Here is a 20,464-nt window from a genome sequence, read left to right as displayed (position 1 = left end):
CCTTGGAGGCCTTTATGTTCCCTACCCCTAGAATGTGCGATGTGAGCAAACTTATGTCTTTCTTTGGCCATTTAAAAAGAAAAAAGACAGTGACCAAAGCTAATCATGATTGTGAAGCCTCAAGGACTTCTGGTGGCATGTCCTTGCTCCTCCCAAGAAGTTGGCATTGTTTCTGCATATGTGTGTGTGCATGCAAACACACACACATTTGGGTGGGCTGGTGATTGTGGAGCTGGGTTCAAGCTAAATCCAAGGGCCCCTGCAAGTTTCCCATGGTGAGTTGTGTTTCCTGGATAGCAAACGATGCTCACATCCATGAGGGGGCAGCTACACCAGCCTCTACACCACCGTGTTGAGGGAACTGCAGCTGTGCAGGCTGCGCCCCAGCAGTGCCTCTGCGGTAGGGGTACTCTCGCTTGGGACGGGGGCAGGAGGCACCAGCAGGGCACTACTGCTGTCGGCCGAGTCTTCCAGATATGCCAGAGGGGTTCCCGTAGAGGGTAGAGGCTGCTCTAGGTGCCGGGACGAAGCCCCATCACTGCTGCTGTCCCCCACGGCCGGTGGGCTGGATTCTGCTGGCTCAAAGGCATTGTCATCTGCAGGGAGAGACAGGGGGACATCAGAGACAGGGCCCTGAGCATGGCATGGAGGAGGCAGGATGGACTGGCCAGAACCAAAGGACATGCTTCCTCTCCAAATGCTCCCTCTGCTGCTGGGTGGGTTGGGAAGTCCACCTGATCCAGGGAGGGCCTGCTCTGCCATTTGTCTTGCAGGACATACCCACCTGCCTCCAAGGCCCGGGACACAGCTCAAGCAGGCAACCATGGTTCACACTACTAGAGAGTTTGCAAGTGTGTGTGTTAAAAAGACTGTGTGTATGTATATAGACTAATTGATGGAGTCATGCAGACCAAGGATAACAAGGCAAACTATGATGGAGGACGGTCCAGTATGTGTCAGTTGACATGGGCTCTGCAGCCCTGCAGCCAGTGGTAGGACAGAAAGGAGAGATGAACAGATCAACTCCTGGCCAGGAATTGGGACTGGAAGAGGCACACATGTGAGAGTTGGGCATGAGCAGGCAGGGCCTCAGAAGCCACACAGGCATATGTAGAAAGTTCTGACCTCAACTAAGGCTAGGCTGTATTTTTGTCAAAGTCCCAAGGACAGGGGTCACATCCAAGTCTGTTGGTTAAATCTAGGTGAGTTGTGCTGGCCAATCAAGTGGACACATGTGACTGAGACCCTTCCCTGGGAGCACATGCAGTCTCAGATGAGGGGTATAAGATAAGTATAGGTTGGCTCTTGGGGCAGGGTGCTGTTGGCAGTCACACTGCACAATAGGGCAGGAAGCAACAGGAGCCCAAGCACTAATGCCCCGAGCAGCCCAGAGACTGACCGATGAGTGGAAACCCTGGTATTTCTTCGTTGAAGCCTGGGAGGAACTGTCCTCATGTTCACCACGTGGCAGAACGAGTACTTTCTTTCATTTCATGGAGTGGCTGCCTGACACGGGGCCTGGTCTGATGGTTCCTCGTCTTTCACCAGATTGCATGCTGGTCAGCTCCTGGCCCTTGGCTCTGGTTGGGACTGGCTCCTTCAGTCCTGGCCAAGAGGCTGTGGGCAGCCTCCCCACTCTTCAGTGTCTGGCTGACGGAAGAGGTTCAGGAGGGGGTGCCCACAAAGGAAGCTCAGTGAACAGGTGTTCAAGATGAGGAGTAAGAGGTGGTCCCTGGTCTCACTGAAGCCCTTGCACCAGGTGACCAGGGCTTGGCAGTGAGCACTGGCTCTTGGCACAACTTCCAACAGTTCATTTGCACATGTAGCCTTTGAAGGAGCCTGTGGTCAGGTGACCCACCTGTGTTCTGGGGCAGGACTGCTCACTAATAGGTTGTCAGGTATGGACTCAACTTATACAGCCCTTGAAGGAGCCTGTGGGCAGGTGACCTACCTGCAGTTCTAGGAAGGGCCCACTTATGGACAAGTGACGAGATGTGGAATCACCATTTGGTCATAGTTCTAGGATCTTCCAAGCCCCTATCAACTCTAAGAGCCGTAGTGTGGTGCTATAGGATCAGCACTGGACTGCTTAACCTCAGATTTGGCGGTTCAAACCCACTAGCTATTCCTCAGAAATCCTATACAGGGTCGCTCTGAGTCCAAATCAGCTTGACAGCACTTAAAACACCACAACCACCTCTAAGACTAATAAATAGGAGCTGATCAGACCAAGAGAGATCACCAGGGGGCCTCAAGAGGTCTCATGTGACCTATCATGGCCAGGAGCTGAAGCCCCTAAAATCCTGGTTCCCCAAATGGAACTTTCTGGTTGGTTAAGAGTGAAAATCTATTCTCCAGAGGACACTGTGTCCCTTTGCGACATGGAAGCTTCACATGGTGACTCCTTCTGGCCCTCACTGTACAAACCTCCTTGCTTCTTTTTTGATTGTGAGAAAATGGCAATAGAATAGCAGCCTCGCCCTGAACTCTGTGAGTTGTTCTAGCCAGTAAACAAACCCATGGAGTCAGAACGAGCCAGCAGTTCATCTAATGAGTGAGCTCTGGCCCAGCTCCAGATGGCTGAGGCTGGGATGGAGAATGCCACAAGACAGGCTAGCAAAGGAAGGTGAGGCTGGACCCATTTGGGATCTGATTCATGCTGATCCTTGTCAGTAGAGGTGGGATGTGTCCCTGTGAAAGGCTTGCTCCTGTATGGGTGACAGTGCCCTCTGCAACTGTGGAGACCCCGAGCTTTTGGAGCACATGCAGACAAATGACTCAGTGCTTGCCCTGGAGTTTGGGCAGGTACCTGCAGGGTCATAGAACATGCTGTCTGGGTTGATGGAGGCCTCGTAGGGTGGTGGTGGGTCGTCAGGTTGGTCGATGTCAGGATACTTGTAAGCTGTGTAGGGTGGGGGAGGGTCGTGAAAATGGAAAGCTCCCCCTTCCCCATCATCAGAGAGGTGGAGTGGCGTGAGCCCAGTGCCAAACCCGTCTGGGCCATAGTCGAAGCCGGGGATTCTCCGACCAAGGTTGAAGTGGTGCACTGTGGATCGAAAGCAGAGACAAGATGCAGCCCCGGGTCTTGCACCGGACCAAGGGGGCACACCCTCACCCTAGGCCCACCCGTTTAGTGAGGGTTCTGCTACTTTCTTGCATGCCCTACCCTGTATCTATCCAATGCAGCATCAGAGCAGGTCAGGTCTACTGCCATACCCCACTTGGGGCTGCCCATGACCTCCAGCATTCCCACAAGGCTCGCCCATGAATCCAACCCACCTCTGGAGGTCTGTCTGCCTGCAGCCCTGTTGTGCACCAGGGAGGTTTCAGTGAGAACCAGAAAGCAATCCCAAGAAAGCCCTGCTGGCCTGGCCCACAGGGTGAGGAGCAGAACCACAGTGGCAAGGGAAGCACCCAACTGCAACAGGCCCAGTGTTCCCTCATGGGTCCCTCTAGACGCTCGGTCCTCCGCCTGCTGGCCCGTCTCTACCAGGTACCCTCTCTTACCACAAGGGCCTCTGTGGAGGCGCCTCCAGGACTGGATGGGGCACTGCTAAAGAGCTGGTGCTGAGGAGCTGGCCCACATTCTCAAGGGCTTAGTAGCAACTAGTTCCTGGTGCTCACTCAGGCAGGCTCTGCTGGGCTCTGCCTCCTGGCCAGGGGCCCACACTCACTTCTCGGGCCACCACCACAAGAGATAAAATCATCGTCTGGAACACGTCCTGCCTGTAAGGCTCTGAGGACAGAGGTGGGGAGCAATTGGTACTGCTCCTGTGACCCTAATGCTCCTGTGGCCTCAGCTTGGCTCTAACTTGCCTGGGACTATAATTGGTGGGCCGTGCAGACCCAGCCCAGGAACAGAGTGGGGGACAATGCCATGGAATCCCACACTTCAGGGTTGCAGGGGTGGGAGGCAGACATGCTCCTTCCCCTAGACCCTCCCTGCACCTGATCCCTCTAACCCCCATACCGCAAAGTCAGCACCACACTTGACTTTAGAGGGTGTAAAGCCTGAAGTACAGGCAGACCCAGGGCTACCACGTGGACATCAATGGACAGGGGACCAGCTGGGACTCACTCACAGTTTGCTCCAATCAGGGACTCGATGCGCTCGCGGCGTCTCTGGCGCAGCCGGTGGACCATGAAGAGCAGCAGGGACAGGATGAGGAAGGAGGAGATACAGCTGACAATCAGACGCATCCCACTGGCCATTGAGTCGAACAAGCTGTTACCGTCTGTCCCATAAAAAGAGGGAGAATGCCGGCTCTTAGATGGAAAAGTCTCAGTGGGCACAATGCCATGACCCCCAACCCCATACCCCCATGTTCAGTATGGGACAGAATGTCAAGGAAGTGATGTGGTAAGGGCATGTCGATTGCCAGATTTAAGTCTGACCATCTCTCAGGATATATGAGGGGGTCTTCTAAGGCTTGTGGGAAAAACTTCCATCATTTTTAATTCCATTTTTCCATAAACATTTTGAAGCTTCTTCGTATGTTAATAATAAAACAGTTCAAAATCAAGAACCTTGTGATAACTTCAAAAGAACAGAGAAACAGATGAAGAAAGACCCTCCACTTTACCAAACATGATATCCTTCTCCAGTAACTGTGTCCCTTCTTTGGACGTTCATAATAGGACGTCCAAAGTATGAGAGACAAAGTCTGGCCATCCTGGCTTCCAAGGAGCATTCTGGCTGCACTTCTTCCAACACAGACCTGTTTGTTCTTCTGGCAGTCCATGGTACTGTCAATATTCTCTTCCAACACCGTAACTCCAATGCATCAATTCTTCTACAGTCTTCCTTATTCACTATCCAACTTTCATATGCATATGAGGTTATTGAAAATATCATGGCTTGGGTTAGGCACAACTTAGTCCGATGTACCTAATGCAATATGTTGTTTGATTTCTTGACTGATACATCCATGAATGGTGAGACTGGATCCAAGCAAAATGAAGTCTTTGACAATTTCAATCTTTTCTCCATTTATATGAGGTGATTGTTGTTGTGAAGTGCTGTTGAGTCGGTTCTGGCCCATAGTGACCCTGTTTAGGGTTTCCAAGGAGCAACTGGTGAGCTTGAATCACTGATGCTGGGGTTCAAACCTACCTTGTAGCACATTAACCTACAGTGCCACACCAGGACTCCATTTGAGGTGATTACACATGTCAAATTATCTGTATCTGTACTATGCCCCCCTTTTTGGTTGTATTATTGTTGCATAATTATACAAAACCTACCATTTGTCCATTCATTCCTTTTCCCTATGTACAGCATACTGACATCAGTTTTACATCAGCCATGTAGGTCAAACTCCACCCATTACAACCAGTGCCATTTTTCCCAATGCAATAAACAAAAAGTGATTACTACCTAAGGGGTACTTCTCCCTGCTTCCTTCCCCTGTTGTTGTTGTTAAGTGTCATCCAGTCAGTTCCAACTCACAGTGTTTCTGAGGCACCCGGGTAACCATTAATAAACATCAGTGTCTGTATATTTACCTAGAAGACTGAGAACATATAATATTTGAATTTTTTTGTGGGTGAATTCTATCACTTAACATAATGTCGTCCAGGTTAATCCACACTGTAATACGCTTTGGGAATTCATTTGTCTTTATCACTAAGTAGCGTTCCACATTGTGATGTAGGATAAGCATTCAACTGCTAACCAAAAGGTTGGTGGTTCAAACCCATCAGCTTTCCTTACAGTGGGTTGGTATGAGTCAGAAGTGACTCAATGGCACTTAACTTGTGTCCCATTGTATGCATGTATCACATTTTACTTAAGCATTCACCCACTGTTGGGTACTTGGGTCGTTTCTTATCTTTTTGCTACAGGGAATAGTGTTGCAATCAAGTGACTTCTATTAGATCCCTAGGGTATATACTCATGAAGTGGAATTGCTGGGTCAAATGGCAGCTCTGGGGAAAAGTAGTAGCTCCATATGGTAAGTACTGGGCTGTGAATGACATGGTTCAAGCCCATCAGTTACTCTGCTGGAGAAAATGAGACTTTCTGCTCCTGTGAAGATTTAAAGCCTCGGAAACTCTCTCTCTATAGGGTCTCTATGAGTCAGAATCAACTTGACAGCACTTAACAACAACATGGCAGCTCTACCTCTATCTTCTGAGGAACCTCCAGACTGTTCTCCACAACAGCTGTACCATTTTGTATCCCCATTAGCAATGCAACTACATCTTATTTCTCCACATCCTGGTCAACATTTGTTATTTCCACCATTTTATCTTAGTCTTCTGTTGTTAGGTGCTGTTGAGTTGGTTCCAACCCACAGTGACCCTGTATAGGGTTTCCAAGTAGCAACTAGTTGAGCTTGAACTGCTGAACTTGCAATTCAAACCAACTTTGCAGTCTAGCACATTAATTCACAGCACCACTTAGCCTTCTAGTGGGAAAGAAATGGTATCTCATTGTGGTGGTTTTTTTAAATGTTTTATTGTGAATTATGTGATAGTTTACATGGGAGAACATTACTTTTACATTCATCATATCGTATATATAATTTCATTGCCATGGTTACAATACCCTCCATGCATCATCAACCAACCAAAGGGTATACACTACAAGCCTGCCCCTCAGTCTTCAGCACACAGTCCCTCTCCCTCTTTGTGTCCAAAGTCCCCAACTACTCCATCTCTCCACGTCATCGTCTCTGCCTCCATCTTAGGTATCACTGCTTCTCTGGGTAGGCTCCTGTTCTCCGCTCTTCTCCCTTGATGGTCCCAGGGACCTCAGCTCCTAAACTGAAAAGTTATAATCTCATTGTGGTTTTGATCTGCATTTCTCTATGGCTAATGATGTTGAGCATCTTTTCAAGTGTCTATTAACCATTTGAATATTCTCTTTGGTGAAGTGTTTGTTCATGTCCCTTGCCCAGTTTTTGATTAAATTGTCTTTTTGTTGTTAAGTTATATATATTTTAGACATCAGATACTTATCAATTAAATCATTTACCAAGATATTTTCCAAGGTTGATTCTTTATTGTTACGACTAAATTTTTTGATGAGCATACATACAGGTAGTGCCAGACTTACAACATACTAGAGTTACAATGAACTGCATTTAACAACTGTGGATTTCCCCCCCAATCTTACTGTTAGTAATATGTATTATATACAATGTTACAGTGCATAATTTGTTGATGTTTATATGTAATGTTTCCAACCCCCAAAGACAAAGATCAAATTTATAAAGATACTGATAATAAAAGTTAGGAGTCCTGGTGTGGCATTGAAGGATAAGTACTGGACTGCTAACTGCAAGGTCAGTGATTCAAACCTAGCAGCATCTCCTTGGAAACTCCATATAGGGTCAATATGAGTTAGAATGACTTCGACGGCTATTGTTATTGATGTTAAGTGCCATCGAGTTGGTTCCGACCCAAAGCGAACTTGTACATGGTTTCCAAGGAGCAGCTGGTGAGCTTGAACTGCTGACCTTGAGGTTCAAACTGACTTTACAGTCCAGCGCATTAACCCATACCGACACACCAGTGTTCTGTTGTTGTTAAGTGTTGATTCCAACTCATAGTGACCCTGTATAGGGTTTCTAAGGAGTGGCTTGTGAACTTGAACTGCTGGCCTTATGGCTTACAGTCTAGTGCTGATCCTATAGCGCCACACCAAGAGTCTATGTATGTATATATGTATAACAATGTATGATAAGCACTCGACCGCTAGGATGGTTTGAACTACAAGGTTGGTGGTTCAATCTCACCAGCCATTCCTTGGAAACTCTGTATAGGTCACTATGAGTTGGAGCCAACTCAACAGCACTTAACAATAACAAAAGTATGTGTATACATACATATAAATGTATGTATATATATACATATAGATATGTAGAGAGAGAGACTAAAAAGGCAATAATGAAATATAAAGAGAAAAAAGAGGCATTCAACTTTGTTCAGAACTACTTACAATGGAGTCGTAAGAATAGAACCCCATTGTATTTAACTTTTATGAGGTTCCAGTTACCTATTTTGTATTCTATTGCTCATACATTCATTATTGTATTGACAATCTACAATGGTCCCAAAGCTCTGCTCCTGAATTTTCTTCTGGGAACTTTATGGTTTTAGATTTAACATGTAGGTCCTTGATGCATTTTGAATTAGTTTTTGTGTATGGTGTAAAACTGACAGATTGTTTTTGTAATAGTATCTTGTAACTAGAGATCTTATGCAACACAATTATGGCTTCTAGTGACTTTTCTGTAAACGCTTTTGGATTTCCTATGTAGATAATTATGTGGTTGTCAAAAAGAGACAGTTTTCATTCTTCCCTTCCAGTCTGGATGCCTTTTGGCATCTTTTTGCCATCTGCAGTGGCTTGGCCTTCTGTACAAAGCTAAGTAGGTTGGCAAGAGGTGGTGAGGATAGACACCCTGGCCTAGTTGGAAGAGACCCTTGAAAGGCTAACATCTGAAATACAATTTCCAGTGTCTCTAGTTCTAGGGGCAGCATCTCCAGCCTGGGTGTAGTGTGAGTACTTCTCAGAAGAAAGAAGTCTGCCTGCAGAGCAAGAGAAAGAGCTGAATATTGCTGAGCAAGAGAGTGGGCCTGCAGCAGCACTGGGCAAGGCTAAAGTCCCCTTGAGGGCCCTGTTCTGCTGAAAGGTGAACCCTAAGAGGCTCCACATACTCAGATAGATTATCATTCCATTCATCTGGTCTTGATTACAAAGCTGGAGCAGAGTGCAAGGCAGTGCTAGGAAATTTCTCAAGACAATGAACTAGAAATCTAGGACATAGGGATTGTAGGAGACAGATTCTGATAGTCATATAAGATGTGGGATCAGGAGTTTCAAGGTGATGTGGCTGGGGTAGAGGAAAGTTGGGAAGCACCCAACCAGGATCCACAGTCCTGCAGGAATGTAACCTACACAATCACACAGAATGTGGTCAACCTTCTGAGAAGCCCCTTGTACCAGTCTCCAGTTCTATGTCTTCTTGGGGACTCCATTGCAAATATGACCTGTATGCTCACTGCAGCCCATTGCACATTTGAAGATATATGTGCCAGAGTATCCACTCCTGCTATGCTTCACACACAGATTCTGAAGGACACTTTCCAACACTTCACACTGGAACAGTGCATTGTGCTGGACCTCACAACCAGGCCCCACTGTTTCCTTCTAAAAGCCCCAGGCAAACCAATCTCTCCTTGTAACAGGGCTCACGAGCTGAGGAATCTCCACAAATCCCACCACTCATTGTCACTTTCACTCTGAGACATCCAAGGAAAAAGTAAGTTCATGTTCTTCTGATTTAGTCTGCTTTTGATTGACTTTTCTTAAGATGTTGAATTCGTACAAAGCAATCAACTGCACTAGTGTAGCAATTATACATGCATTGCAATCTGATAGTGACCTTCAGGGGGTCATGTGGACTCCTCTATTTTTGGAAGTTGACGCAAAAGAGTGATCTAGAGAGATCAGATCTCTAAGTAGGGTCCACCTGTACAGCTCCACCCAGTGGGGAGGAGGTTTATTTTGAAACTGGGGGTAATAAATCATTGTTTTCTTGAAGATTCCAACAGTGAAAGTTGATGACTATAAGCAATAAAAATTGTCATTACTCTCCACAAACATCATATTATGAAAACTAGAATTCATGAACATATGAAAGGGCTTCAAAAAATTCATGGACAAATGGAATGAAATTTTTTCATGAACATCTGAATCTTAAAAGGAAAAGACAGGTTTGAATGCATCAGTTACAGTGGATCTGTGAGGCTAGAACTTGTGAACAAAACTTTTTACCTGTATGTTGAGAAGCAGCAGTCCAAGGATACTAGGTCATATGAAACACATGCCTACCACAGTGGCGTCAAAGCCTCTGAGTCAGCTCTGCAAAGCAGCAGTGGCTGCTACATCGCATACCAAGAGCTCCAAAGAGTCCTTACGCTAGACTTTGTCCCTGAACAAAGGGGCAGACTTGGAATCCAGCATCAATCTCACCTGGATCCAGACACATGAACTTGCAGCACTCCTTGGGGTCCTTGAGGTATTGCTGGCAACCCTGGGGTCGCTCACAGAGGGCGGCCACACACATCTCTGGCTCCCCACCATGACAGGTACAGCTCAGGCACAGGTCATCCCCTTTGGGAGTGAAGGAAAAGCCCTCATCCACCACGTTGTCTTTGATGTCCACACACGTCTGGCCTGCAGAAAACAAACATGTACACATATGCATTACCAGAAGAACAGATACAGCGGACTCAGAGCTAGGAACTGTCTTTATTTTCCCCACGTGGGCCTGAGTGTGGTCAGGACAACTGAGGAGTTGGCAAGATTGTGTCTGAGACCTCCTAGTGCTAGGCTTCTATAAACTGCAGCACCTCTTCAGGGAGCAGCTGAAAACTCAAAAGGACCATGCACACCTGGCCAGGCTCGCTACTGAGCCGGGGGAGCAGGGAAAAGAAGAACACTGGATCTCAGGGGGAAAGTGCATGAAGAAGTTGTTTATTTTCAAAATTAATATTACTTGCTTAATTTTAATTAACAACAACAACAAACTTTCTTTCATGAAATGGATGAAAGTTTACAGAGCAAATCAGCTTTCCATTTAATGATTCAGAACAGTTATGAAAGAAGGAGGAATGGAAACGTAAAACATGGAGGAAGTGGGATAAATGATGTTACACTGAGGGGATTGCAATCAATGACAAGAAACAAAAAGGAAAACTGAAGGCTCTGTAAGCCTTCATTCCGTTCACACTAAAAAGTTAAAAAAAAAAAAAAAATTGAGTCCGTGTTGGTAACCCTTCACTCAATTCACAATAAAAAGTTTAAAATCAAACAAGAGGATACTGAATGGTTTAAAATCAGAAAAGGTGTGTCCCTGGGTTGTATCTTTTCACCATACTTACTCAGTTGAGCAAGGAATCTGAGAAGCTGGATTATATGAGGAAGCACATGGTACTAAGACTGGAGGAAGACTCACTAACAATCTGTGATATGCAGATGGTACAACCTTGCTTGCTGGAAGCAAAGAGAACTTGAAATATTTACTGATAAAGATCGGACTGCAGTTTTCAGTATGGATTGCACCTCAATGCAAATAAAACACAAATCCTCACCAATGAACCAATAAATAATGATTGTTGTTAAGTGCCGTTGAGTTGGTAGTGGCCCTGTATATGGTTTCTGAGGAGCAGCTGGTGAGCTTGTAATGCCAACCTCTCAGTCCAGCGCATTAAACCATAGTGCCATACCAGGACTCCAACATCATGATACATGGAGAAAATATTGAAGTTGCCAAAAACTTCATAACTGAATAGATACCATGTAAAGTATGATTTCCTGTCTCCCCACCCACTCATCCCTGTTAACTACCAGTGAACACTGGTTTGTGTATGTATACATATTTATGCCTTTTTATTAAAATGAGATAATGCCCTTTTGTGATCACTTATTTCACTCAGTCTATGTAAGGAGCTCTGGTAGTGTAGTGGTTACGAATCGGGCTACTAACCTCAGGAACAGCAGTTTGAAACTACCAGCTGTTCCACGAGAGAAAGATAAGACTTTCTGCTCCCATAAAGATTTACAGCCTTGGAAACCTTGTACATGGTTGCTATGAGTCAGAACCGACTCCACAGTACATAACCACCAACCATGTATGTCTTTCAGATTCATCTACGGAATAAGGTGTTTTAAGGACTCTTCATTGTTATTTATGGTTGTACAGCATTCCATTGTAGGTATTCATCACATTTTGCTTATTACTACATTTAGCCATTTGAGAACCATCAGATTGTTTTACAAAACGACTGTGAGATTTTGCATTCCCACAAATGATGTATGAAGTTTCCAATTTCTACATATCCTCTTAAACACCTGTTATTATTTGAATTAGTTATCTTTTTGTTCTATTCATCCTAGTAAATGAGATGTGGTTTAAAAAAAAAAAATCGCTGAGTCTATACTAATGAAGATAAATAAATGGGGGGAAGACTGAAAAACTTACCCATACAAGAGAATGCCAATTACTAAATAAAGAGGAATAATGGAGTTAGAAAATCATCAATGGCTGCTACACTCAATGTACAAGTTTGATAAGGAACAAGATTTTTAACACAGTCTCAAAGTTAAAAGTATTGCTAACAGGATTACAGTTTATATGCGCATGAATTTATTCTAAACAAAATGTGTTTAAGTGGCACTTTGGGCAAGATGGAGGATTAGATGCACTACATGATCGCCCTCTGTAACAAAGATACGAAAGAGTAAATGAAGCAGACACAGATGAGAATGGTGGACCCCTGCCCTTCAGAGGAATGGTTACAGAAAGGGACTCAGTACATGCTGGGTAGAGAAGCTGAGCAGTAACAGAGAAACAGGGAGACAGTCTGGGGAATGGCCAGTCAGAAGAGGCACGGCCATCCTGGGAACAGCTTTGGCAACAGAAGGTGGCCTGGCAGAGCACACATTCACACATGAGACAGGACAGATGTGATTCCTTTTTACCCCACACTCCGCTGATGACCAGAGATGTAGTCACCTCCCACCCTAAACCACTCCCAGCTCAGACCTCACTCTCCAGGAGTTTGGAGTCGTATCTGGAGTCATGCCAATGTGAAGCAGGGGCCATCTGTGTCACTTGGTGCCTGGATTCAGGCGGCCTTGGCTCCAGACTTATAGAACTCACAAAGCAACCAATTCGGCATTTAACCAGTCACCTTGCCCCCAGATGCCCTGTGGTCCTAACAGACACTGAAACCAGCTCCATCAAATGCCTCCACGAACTACTTATAGATTGAGTGCCCTTAACATAGAAAAGGAGACTGCCAGGAACTCCATCTAAGGCCAGAAACTTTGCTGTCACATCCCTCCCACACCCATCTCTTGAACTCCTTGGCTTGCAGGAGCCCCCAAGAGTCTTCTCTCTGGGTTCAACAGCTATACTGTGTGGTGTGTTTTTTTGTTGTTGTTAAAGCTTTTGGTTTTTTTTTTTTCTTTTGTTTCATTGTTTTTCTTTATTCTTTCTCCTTCTTCTCTTCCAGTTCCCTTGAATTTTTTTTCTATCAACATTGTTGTCCTTTTATCCTTCTGTTTCTCATTTGCCCTCTTGTTTCCTTTTAATTTTTCTTTACTAGGAGCTCTGGTAGCGTAGTGGTTAAGAATCGAGCTGTGAACGTCAAGGTCAGCAGTTCGAAACTACCAGCTGTTCCGCGGGAGAAAGATGAGGCTTTCTGCTACCGTAAAGATTTATAGCCTCAGAAACCCTGTACAGGGTCGCTATGAGTTGGAACCGACTAAACATCACACAACAACTCTCTATGTTCTCTTTTCATCTTCCCTCTCTCTGCTGTTTCTAAATGGTTTTTCATTTTGCTTTCTTTTATTTTCCACCTTATTTTTTTTTCTATAGCTACACTTTCCTGTACTTTTCCTTTTTAGCAATTCTTATGTGTGTGTGTGGTTTTTTAATTAAAAACAACATTCTATCAATGGAGAAAATATTGAAGTTGTCAAGGACTTCATTCTTCTTGGATCAATTATCATCACTCATGGACATATTACATTAGGCAAATCTGCTGCACAAGACCTTTTTAAAATGTTGAAGAGCAAAGATGTCAGCTTGAGGACTAAGGTGCACCTGACCCAAGCTATGGTATTTTCAATAGCCTCATATGCACGTGAAAGCTGGACAGTGAATAAGGAAAATCATAGAAGAATTGATGCTTTTGAGTTATGGTGATAGAGAATACTGAACGCACCATGGGCTGCCAAAAGAAAAAACAGATCTGTGTTGGAAGGAAGTGCAGCCAGAGTGCTCCTTGGAGGCCAGGATGACCAAACTTCATCTCTCATACTTCGGACATATTGTCAGGAGAGTCCAGTCTCTGGAGAAGGTTATCATATTTGGTAAGGTGGAGGGTCAGAGGAAAAGAGGAAGACTCCCAGTGAAATGGATTGGCAAAGTGGCAGCATCAATGGGCTCAAGTGTGGCAACAATTGTGAGGTTGTCCCAGGATCGGGCAGTGTTTCGTTCTGTTGTACATATAGGATGGCTATGAGTCGGTACCGACTTGACGGCATCTAACAACAACAACGTGTGTTTTTTTTTTTAAATTACGTTTTTCTTTTATTTTTCTCTCTTACAGCTCCATTTCCCTGTTCCTCCTATATCTTTAGAGTTATTACATTCTTTTTTTCTTGCTGCTGCCTATTTTTTTTCCTCCTTTTTATTGTTTTATCTTTTCATTGTTGGTTCCTTGTTTGTTTATTCTCTTTTATTTTCTGGTGTGTGAGGAGGAGGGGTTTTCTCTTTCCTATCCAACAACAGGCAAAAACCTTGCCCATATAGCTCAGTACCCTCTGCAGCTCCACCCGCTGGGCAAAAAGCCAGTACACCAAGCTTCTATGCCACATGATCAATAATAGATAGCAGCCAACACTAACCAAACCCACCCTAAAGTGAGGGCATGAACAGCAAACAAGAACAATGTACATATCTCTATTCTCTAATTACAACCACTGGAGACAGTTGATGAGAGCCTACCAACCTACAATCATTAAATAAATACAAATATTGACAACCCCACAATGCCCAGAAACAAGACAATTTTAGGTCACAGGAAGACACAAAAATGGCTCAAACAAATGATGCAGAACCAGAAAACATTTCTGAAGAAGAAAAGGTAATGGAATTAACTGAAAAAGAATTCAAAAGAATGGTATCAGGTACCTTCAAAGGCTCAATAGAAAGATTGAGGAAAGCAAGGAGAATATAGAAAAAACGAGATAAATTTAGGAAAACACTACAAGAACAAACAAAAGAAATTAATGCAAATTTTAAAACAATACAAAATCTTCAATTAGAAATTCAGAAGATTAATAATAAGATCTCAGAAATGGACAATACATTGAAAAGGCAAAGGAGTAAATAAGAATCAATGGAAGCTTGAATTAGTGATCTTGAAGATAAACCTCTCAATACTAGTATGCTAGGACAATCAGAAAAAAGAATTGAAAATCCTAAGAAAGCCTAAGAGTTATGCGGGACACCGTGAAGAGGAACATCTTACGGGTGATCAGAATTTCAGAACAGGACGAGACGATTAAAAACATGTAAAAATTGTTGAAAGAAAACTTTCCGTAACATCATGAAAGATGAGAAGACAAACAATCAAGAAGCTGAACGAACCCAAAGATGGATAGACCCCAAAAGAAAATCACTAAAACATATCATAAACTCTCCAAAACCAAAGAATCCTGAGAACAGGATTACCTACAAAGGAGAACTAAGCTCTTGATTTCTCAGCAGAAGCCATACAGGCAAGAGAGCAATGGGATTACATATACAAAACTCTGAAAGATAAAAATTGCCAACCAAGAATCATACCTAGCACAGTTGTCCCTAAAATATGATGGCAAAATTAGGACATTTCCTGATAAACAGAAATGAAAGGAATTTGAAATAACAAGACCAACTTTATATAATTTTGCTAAAGGATACTCTTTGGACTGAGAACCAACAATAGCATACAATAACCTGAGATTACCATACAGGACAACAATCATCCAGAACTCAATCCAGATATGTTGTTGCTGTTATTAAGTGATGTCGAATCAGTTCTGACTTTCAGGGGTCTGTAAATCTTCAAGGGAACAAAAAGCCTCATCATCTTCTTCTTGCAGAGTGGCTGATAGATTCAAACCACAGACCTTGTGGTTCACAGTACAATGCTTACTTGTCATATAGAAGTATTAAAAGTAAAACAAACCTATAAGACTGAAAACAAGGAACCAGAGACATCAATTTATACTGAAGTCAACTAAAAAAGCATAGAGGGGATAGTGCAGATACAGAACTGCAAGGAAGTCAAGTAGATTTCAAGACAAAATGGACTGTTTTAAATAGGGAAAAATATTAATAAACTGCAGGGTAACTTCAAAGAAAATGAACACATGTGCATATCAAAATTTTTTTTAAAAAGATGAAAATCAGAAACATTTAGTGACACAACAGAAGTAAAATACAAAGAAAACTCACAAATAAAATGAACTCAAGCACAGAAAATTATGTAGAACAAAGAAACCAACATCAACAGACACACACATGAAAAGACACACAGTAAAGAGACAGCAATCAATTCATACCTATCAATAATTACATTGAATGTAAATAGATTATATGCACCAATCAAGAGACTGAGAGAGTAGAATAGATAAGAAAAAAGAATCCGTCAATATGTAATTTACAAGAGACACATCAAAAAGATGGAGACAGACTTATGCTCATCAATAGAAGAATGGTTAAACAAACGCAATGTTGAGGAATAACAATGAATCTGTAAAACACCTCACAACATGGATGAACCTGGAGGACATTATGCTTAATGAAATTAATGAATCACAACAGGACCAACATTGTATGAGATCAATGTAAAAAGTTAAGAAACAGAGTGGCTGTAGGCCCATGGACTGAGTAAGGCTGGCTTGCAGAGTCCCCTTTAGACATTTTAATGAGTATATATCTTGGTTTGTATGTGTGCATCTTGTATTTTTGCTTTGTCCATTTGTAAAACGAAAGATGTAAATGGGGAACCACAAGGAGGAAGTAGGATAACTGTTGTTGCAGGTAGGGGACTGTAATCATTGTGATGAAACAAGGTGTATGATTTGTTGAATGTAAACTGGATGGTTTTGTCTATAAATCTTCACTCAATTCACAATAAAAAGGTGAAAAAAAGTTAAGAAAATGTTTACTTGATAAAGAAACAATCTGATGGCTACAGGGTGGGAGGAGGGAAAATTACCTATGAACTAGAGGGTAGACACATGTTAAAATGGGTGTTATGACAGGCAATATACGGTAAGAAGGAGGTTAGCAAAGGAAAGATGAAGGTAGCAAGAGACAATATTAAAGTAAATAGAGATAAGTATTTTTAATTATCCATGGTACACAAAGGGGATTGTAATTATTGTAATGAAGCAAAGTACATTTATTGAATGTAAAACTGATGATCTGGCGCTGCTAAACGTGACTCAATTCATAATAAAAAGCTCAAAGAAGTCAGCTCAGAAGGTTATGGTGACTTTTTTGGAAATCTCAAAGGAATAATCTTTTTTTTTGGCCAAATGCATTATGTTTTTTTTTTTCTTCCTTTATTTCTTTTTATTTTAATGTTTTATTGTGAATTATGTGATAGTTTACATGGGAGAACATTAGTTTTACATTCATCCTATCATACATCGTTTCATTCCCATGGTTACAATCCCCTCCATGCATCATCAACCAAAGGGTATACACTACAAGCCTGCCCCTCAGTTTTCAGCACACAGCTCCTCTCTCTCTCTGTGTTTAACATTCCCAGCTGCTCCATCTCTCCATGTCTTCGTCTCTGCCTCCATCTCAGGCATCACTGCTTCTCTGGATAAGGTCCTGCTCTCTGCTCTTCTCCCTTGATGTTCCCAGGGACCTCCACTCCCCTCCTTGCTACAAAATGTCTACCTTTACATTTCCACCCCTCACAAGCAGTCCTGATGCACTATTTTGGGTATCCAATGTCCAAGTTGCCCATCCCTGTCTACTCTGTGTATGGAGGGGGTGGGAATGATCCTTGCTGTAAGGATTTATTCCCTCTTTTGAGTTACTGCATCCACAGGTGTAGGTCAAGTTCATCAAATTCTATCAGACTACTCTTTTTTTCCTCTTCTTTCTTCTTCTGGTTGAGCTCTGATCATCCAAGTTGTTGAAGCCAGGTCAAGTGGGTATTATCTGCAAGTGTGGGTGTTCTTGTGCATATGCCCTCTCTTCTTATCGGCTGGATGCTTCACTCGCCATTCTAGTCCTCTGTGGCTATGTCACTGACTCTGGGCCCAAGGGTCCCCAGGTCTTGCCACACTGCTGGCCAACCAGGTCTCCACCCAAATTCACAGGAGTCTGTTGAACATTGTAGGGATTAGCTTGCAGCTTCACTGCTGTTTTTCCCTTACTTCCCCTAATCGGTGACGAACATGGTCACCAATCAGAGTGTGTTTTCCCATTGATTCTTAGTCTTTGAATGGGGTTTGCTCTGAGGGACCCGACCACTTGCCTTGATGTCTCCTGGGCAAGCAACTTGCTTGTTCTTGTAGTAATCAGTCGGTCTGCCTATACTGTTTCCTGTCGGTCTTTCTTTCAAAAAGTATCTTCTGTTCTTCTAGCCTCTCCAGGCGAGTCTCAAAACAATAATCTTGATAGATTTTTTGAAAGACAAGATGATCATGGGGGCTAAAGATGCCTGAAGGTGAGGAAAGTTATGCTGAGGGATTGTTTTCCATCATGACAATGTACCTGTGTATTTTTTGAGGAGAGCAAGGACTGTTCTATGAGAATTCTGCTAAGAAACCTTACCAATCCACACTACAGCCCTGACCTTACTTCTTCAGACTTCTTTTTATCCCAAGTTCAAAGAACACTAAAAAAAGGAACATAGTTTGAGTCCCTCGAGGATGCCCCAAAGTGCCATTTTGACATGGTATAAGTTGAAGCACACAGAATTCTTGTGGAAGGGTTAGAGAGATAGAAACACCACCATCAGTGTACAGAGCTAGATGGAGGCAATGTCAAAAACAAAAGCTTCCCATTTTGATATTTTTATTTAGTAATGGCGTCTATAATTTTATGACAATATTTTAGTTACCCTCACAGTTTGATGCAGGTGGTTATGTGCCATAGAGTTGGTTCTGACTCACAGCAACCCTGTATAGGGTTTCCGAGGCTATAAATCTTTATGGGAGCAGAAAGCCTCATCTTTCTCCTGCAAAACAGCTGGCAGTTTTGAACTGCTGACTTTGAGGTTAACTGGCTGATTCATAACCACTATGGCATCAGAGCTCTCTCATACCACCCCACAAATTACTTATATGAATTTTAAAAGGTAAAAGTAGAACTTAACAGTAGAAACACTGGCAGCCACCACTTTAACCCAGTGACCAAAGTTAACATCAGCATTGCTGGGGTAAAGCGACATCTTGTGCTTTTGTGATGTGATGCACTATGAAGGACACACCTGGTAGATTCCATAAATATGCAAAGGGACACAGGCCAGTCCACACATGACAACAAAACTGATTCACAATCTGCAGCCATCAGCTCTGGAGAGCAAACCACAACTTTGGCAGCACCTGGCCCAGATTGGTCAGAACATGGTCAGTGCTGGTAAGCTTTCCTACTGTTTTGCTGACTCAGAACCCACCAAAGAAAACAAAATGTGTTCCTCAAATCAATGACACAGATCGCTCCATTTCTAGGAAACTAAACGCCAGCTTCCCTAAGACCATCACCTTCAATAGAACACACCTGAAGCCTTTTTGGCCCTGGTGAAAACCTACTGTGCTGGTTCCAGAACTACAAAGAGAAGGGGCACAAGCACTTATGCATTGTGTCTGCTTAAGACTGAAGCTGAATCAGAACATCAGAAAATATCCCCCCCACCACTCAAACCAGCAGGGTAACACAAATGCTGAGTAAAAGAAATATAGGAAGTCCCTTGGTTGATGATGACCTATACAACCCACAGTTATTAACCAAAACCTGTAAGGGCTATTATATGGAAATTTTGATGCATATACAATGGTTTGTAATAACAGACGAGCACTACTTTACAGTGGTAGTTGTGGTGATGAAATGTCCTTCAAGTCAGTTCCAACTTATAGAGAACCTATGGACAACAGAACAAAACACTGCCTGGTCCTGCACCATCCTCACAACCATTATGTTTGAGCTCATTGTTGCAGCCACTGTGTCAATCCATCTCATTGAGGGTCTTCCTCTTTTTTGGGGACCCTTCACTTTATTACTGGATTATTATGTATTAAAGGGAGTCCTGGTATGGTGCTGCAGGATAAGTACTCAACTTCAAGGGTTTGAACTGCAAGGCCAGCAGTTCAAATTCACCGGCCACTCCTTGGAAATCCTATGAGTCGGAACCAACTCGATGACATTTAACAACACATTGAAGGAGTCCTAGTGTGATGCTGTATGCTATAGGATCAGCACTGAACTGCTAACCACAAGGTCAGTGGTTCAAACCCACCAGCTGCTCCTTGAGAACTCTATCACTATGAGTCAGAAGTGACTTGATGGTACTGAAGAACAATAGTGTAAGGAAAACAAACAAGAAGGCAGAGAGGGTGGAATTGCAGTGAAGAGTTCCATCAGCAACAACACAGAATACTGGCCCAACCAGGCTCAGGAGATGGTGCCAGAACTCTGAACCACATATAAAGGAATATAGAAGGTTGGAAAGCTTACAGCCAGGGGAATTTGTAGCAGAAGCAAGAACTCCATTGCTTCTAATTCAAGACGTTCCACTGCTTCTGGAGCCGCCATCTTGGGCGAGACCAAGTGAGGGAAGGATCAGAGCAGCCACGGACGCCTGACAGAACCATGGAGACAAAGGTGTGGACACTTTTTTTCTGGTATCTGTTCATTGGTCTCTC

At 43.4% G+C, this 20,464-nt stretch overlaps 1 protein-coding gene across 1 annotated transcript in view; it reads right to left on the bottom strand.

The window, feature by feature from the left end:
* Positions 1 to 339: 339 nt before the first annotated feature.
* The window catches only part of LOC102828502 (integral membrane protein DGCR2/IDD-like), a 149,951-nt gene continuing 129,826 nt past the window's right edge, over positions 340 to 20,464 (bottom strand). Inside the window, exons 6-9 of the mRNA XM_006874055.1 lie at positions 9,986 to 10,189; positions 4,083 to 4,235; positions 2,810 to 3,046; positions 340 to 596 (exon numbers count right to left, since the gene is read on the bottom strand). Coding sequence (XP_006874117.1) covers positions 340 to 596; positions 2,810 to 3,046; positions 4,083 to 4,235; positions 9,986 to 10,189 — 851 coding nt within the window. The remainder of the gene's footprint in view (positions 597 to 2,809; positions 3,047 to 4,082; positions 4,236 to 9,985; positions 10,190 to 20,464) is intronic.

Source organism: Chrysochloris asiatica, unplaced genomic scaffold (assembly GCF_000296735.1).
Source record: "Chrysochloris asiatica unplaced genomic scaffold, ChrAsi1.0 scaffold00260, whole genome shotgun sequence".
Classification (NCBI taxonomy): Eukaryota; Metazoa; Chordata; class Mammalia; order Afrosoricida; family Chrysochloridae; genus Chrysochloris; species Chrysochloris asiatica.
This window is presented reverse-complemented; position numbering and strand designations above follow the sequence as displayed.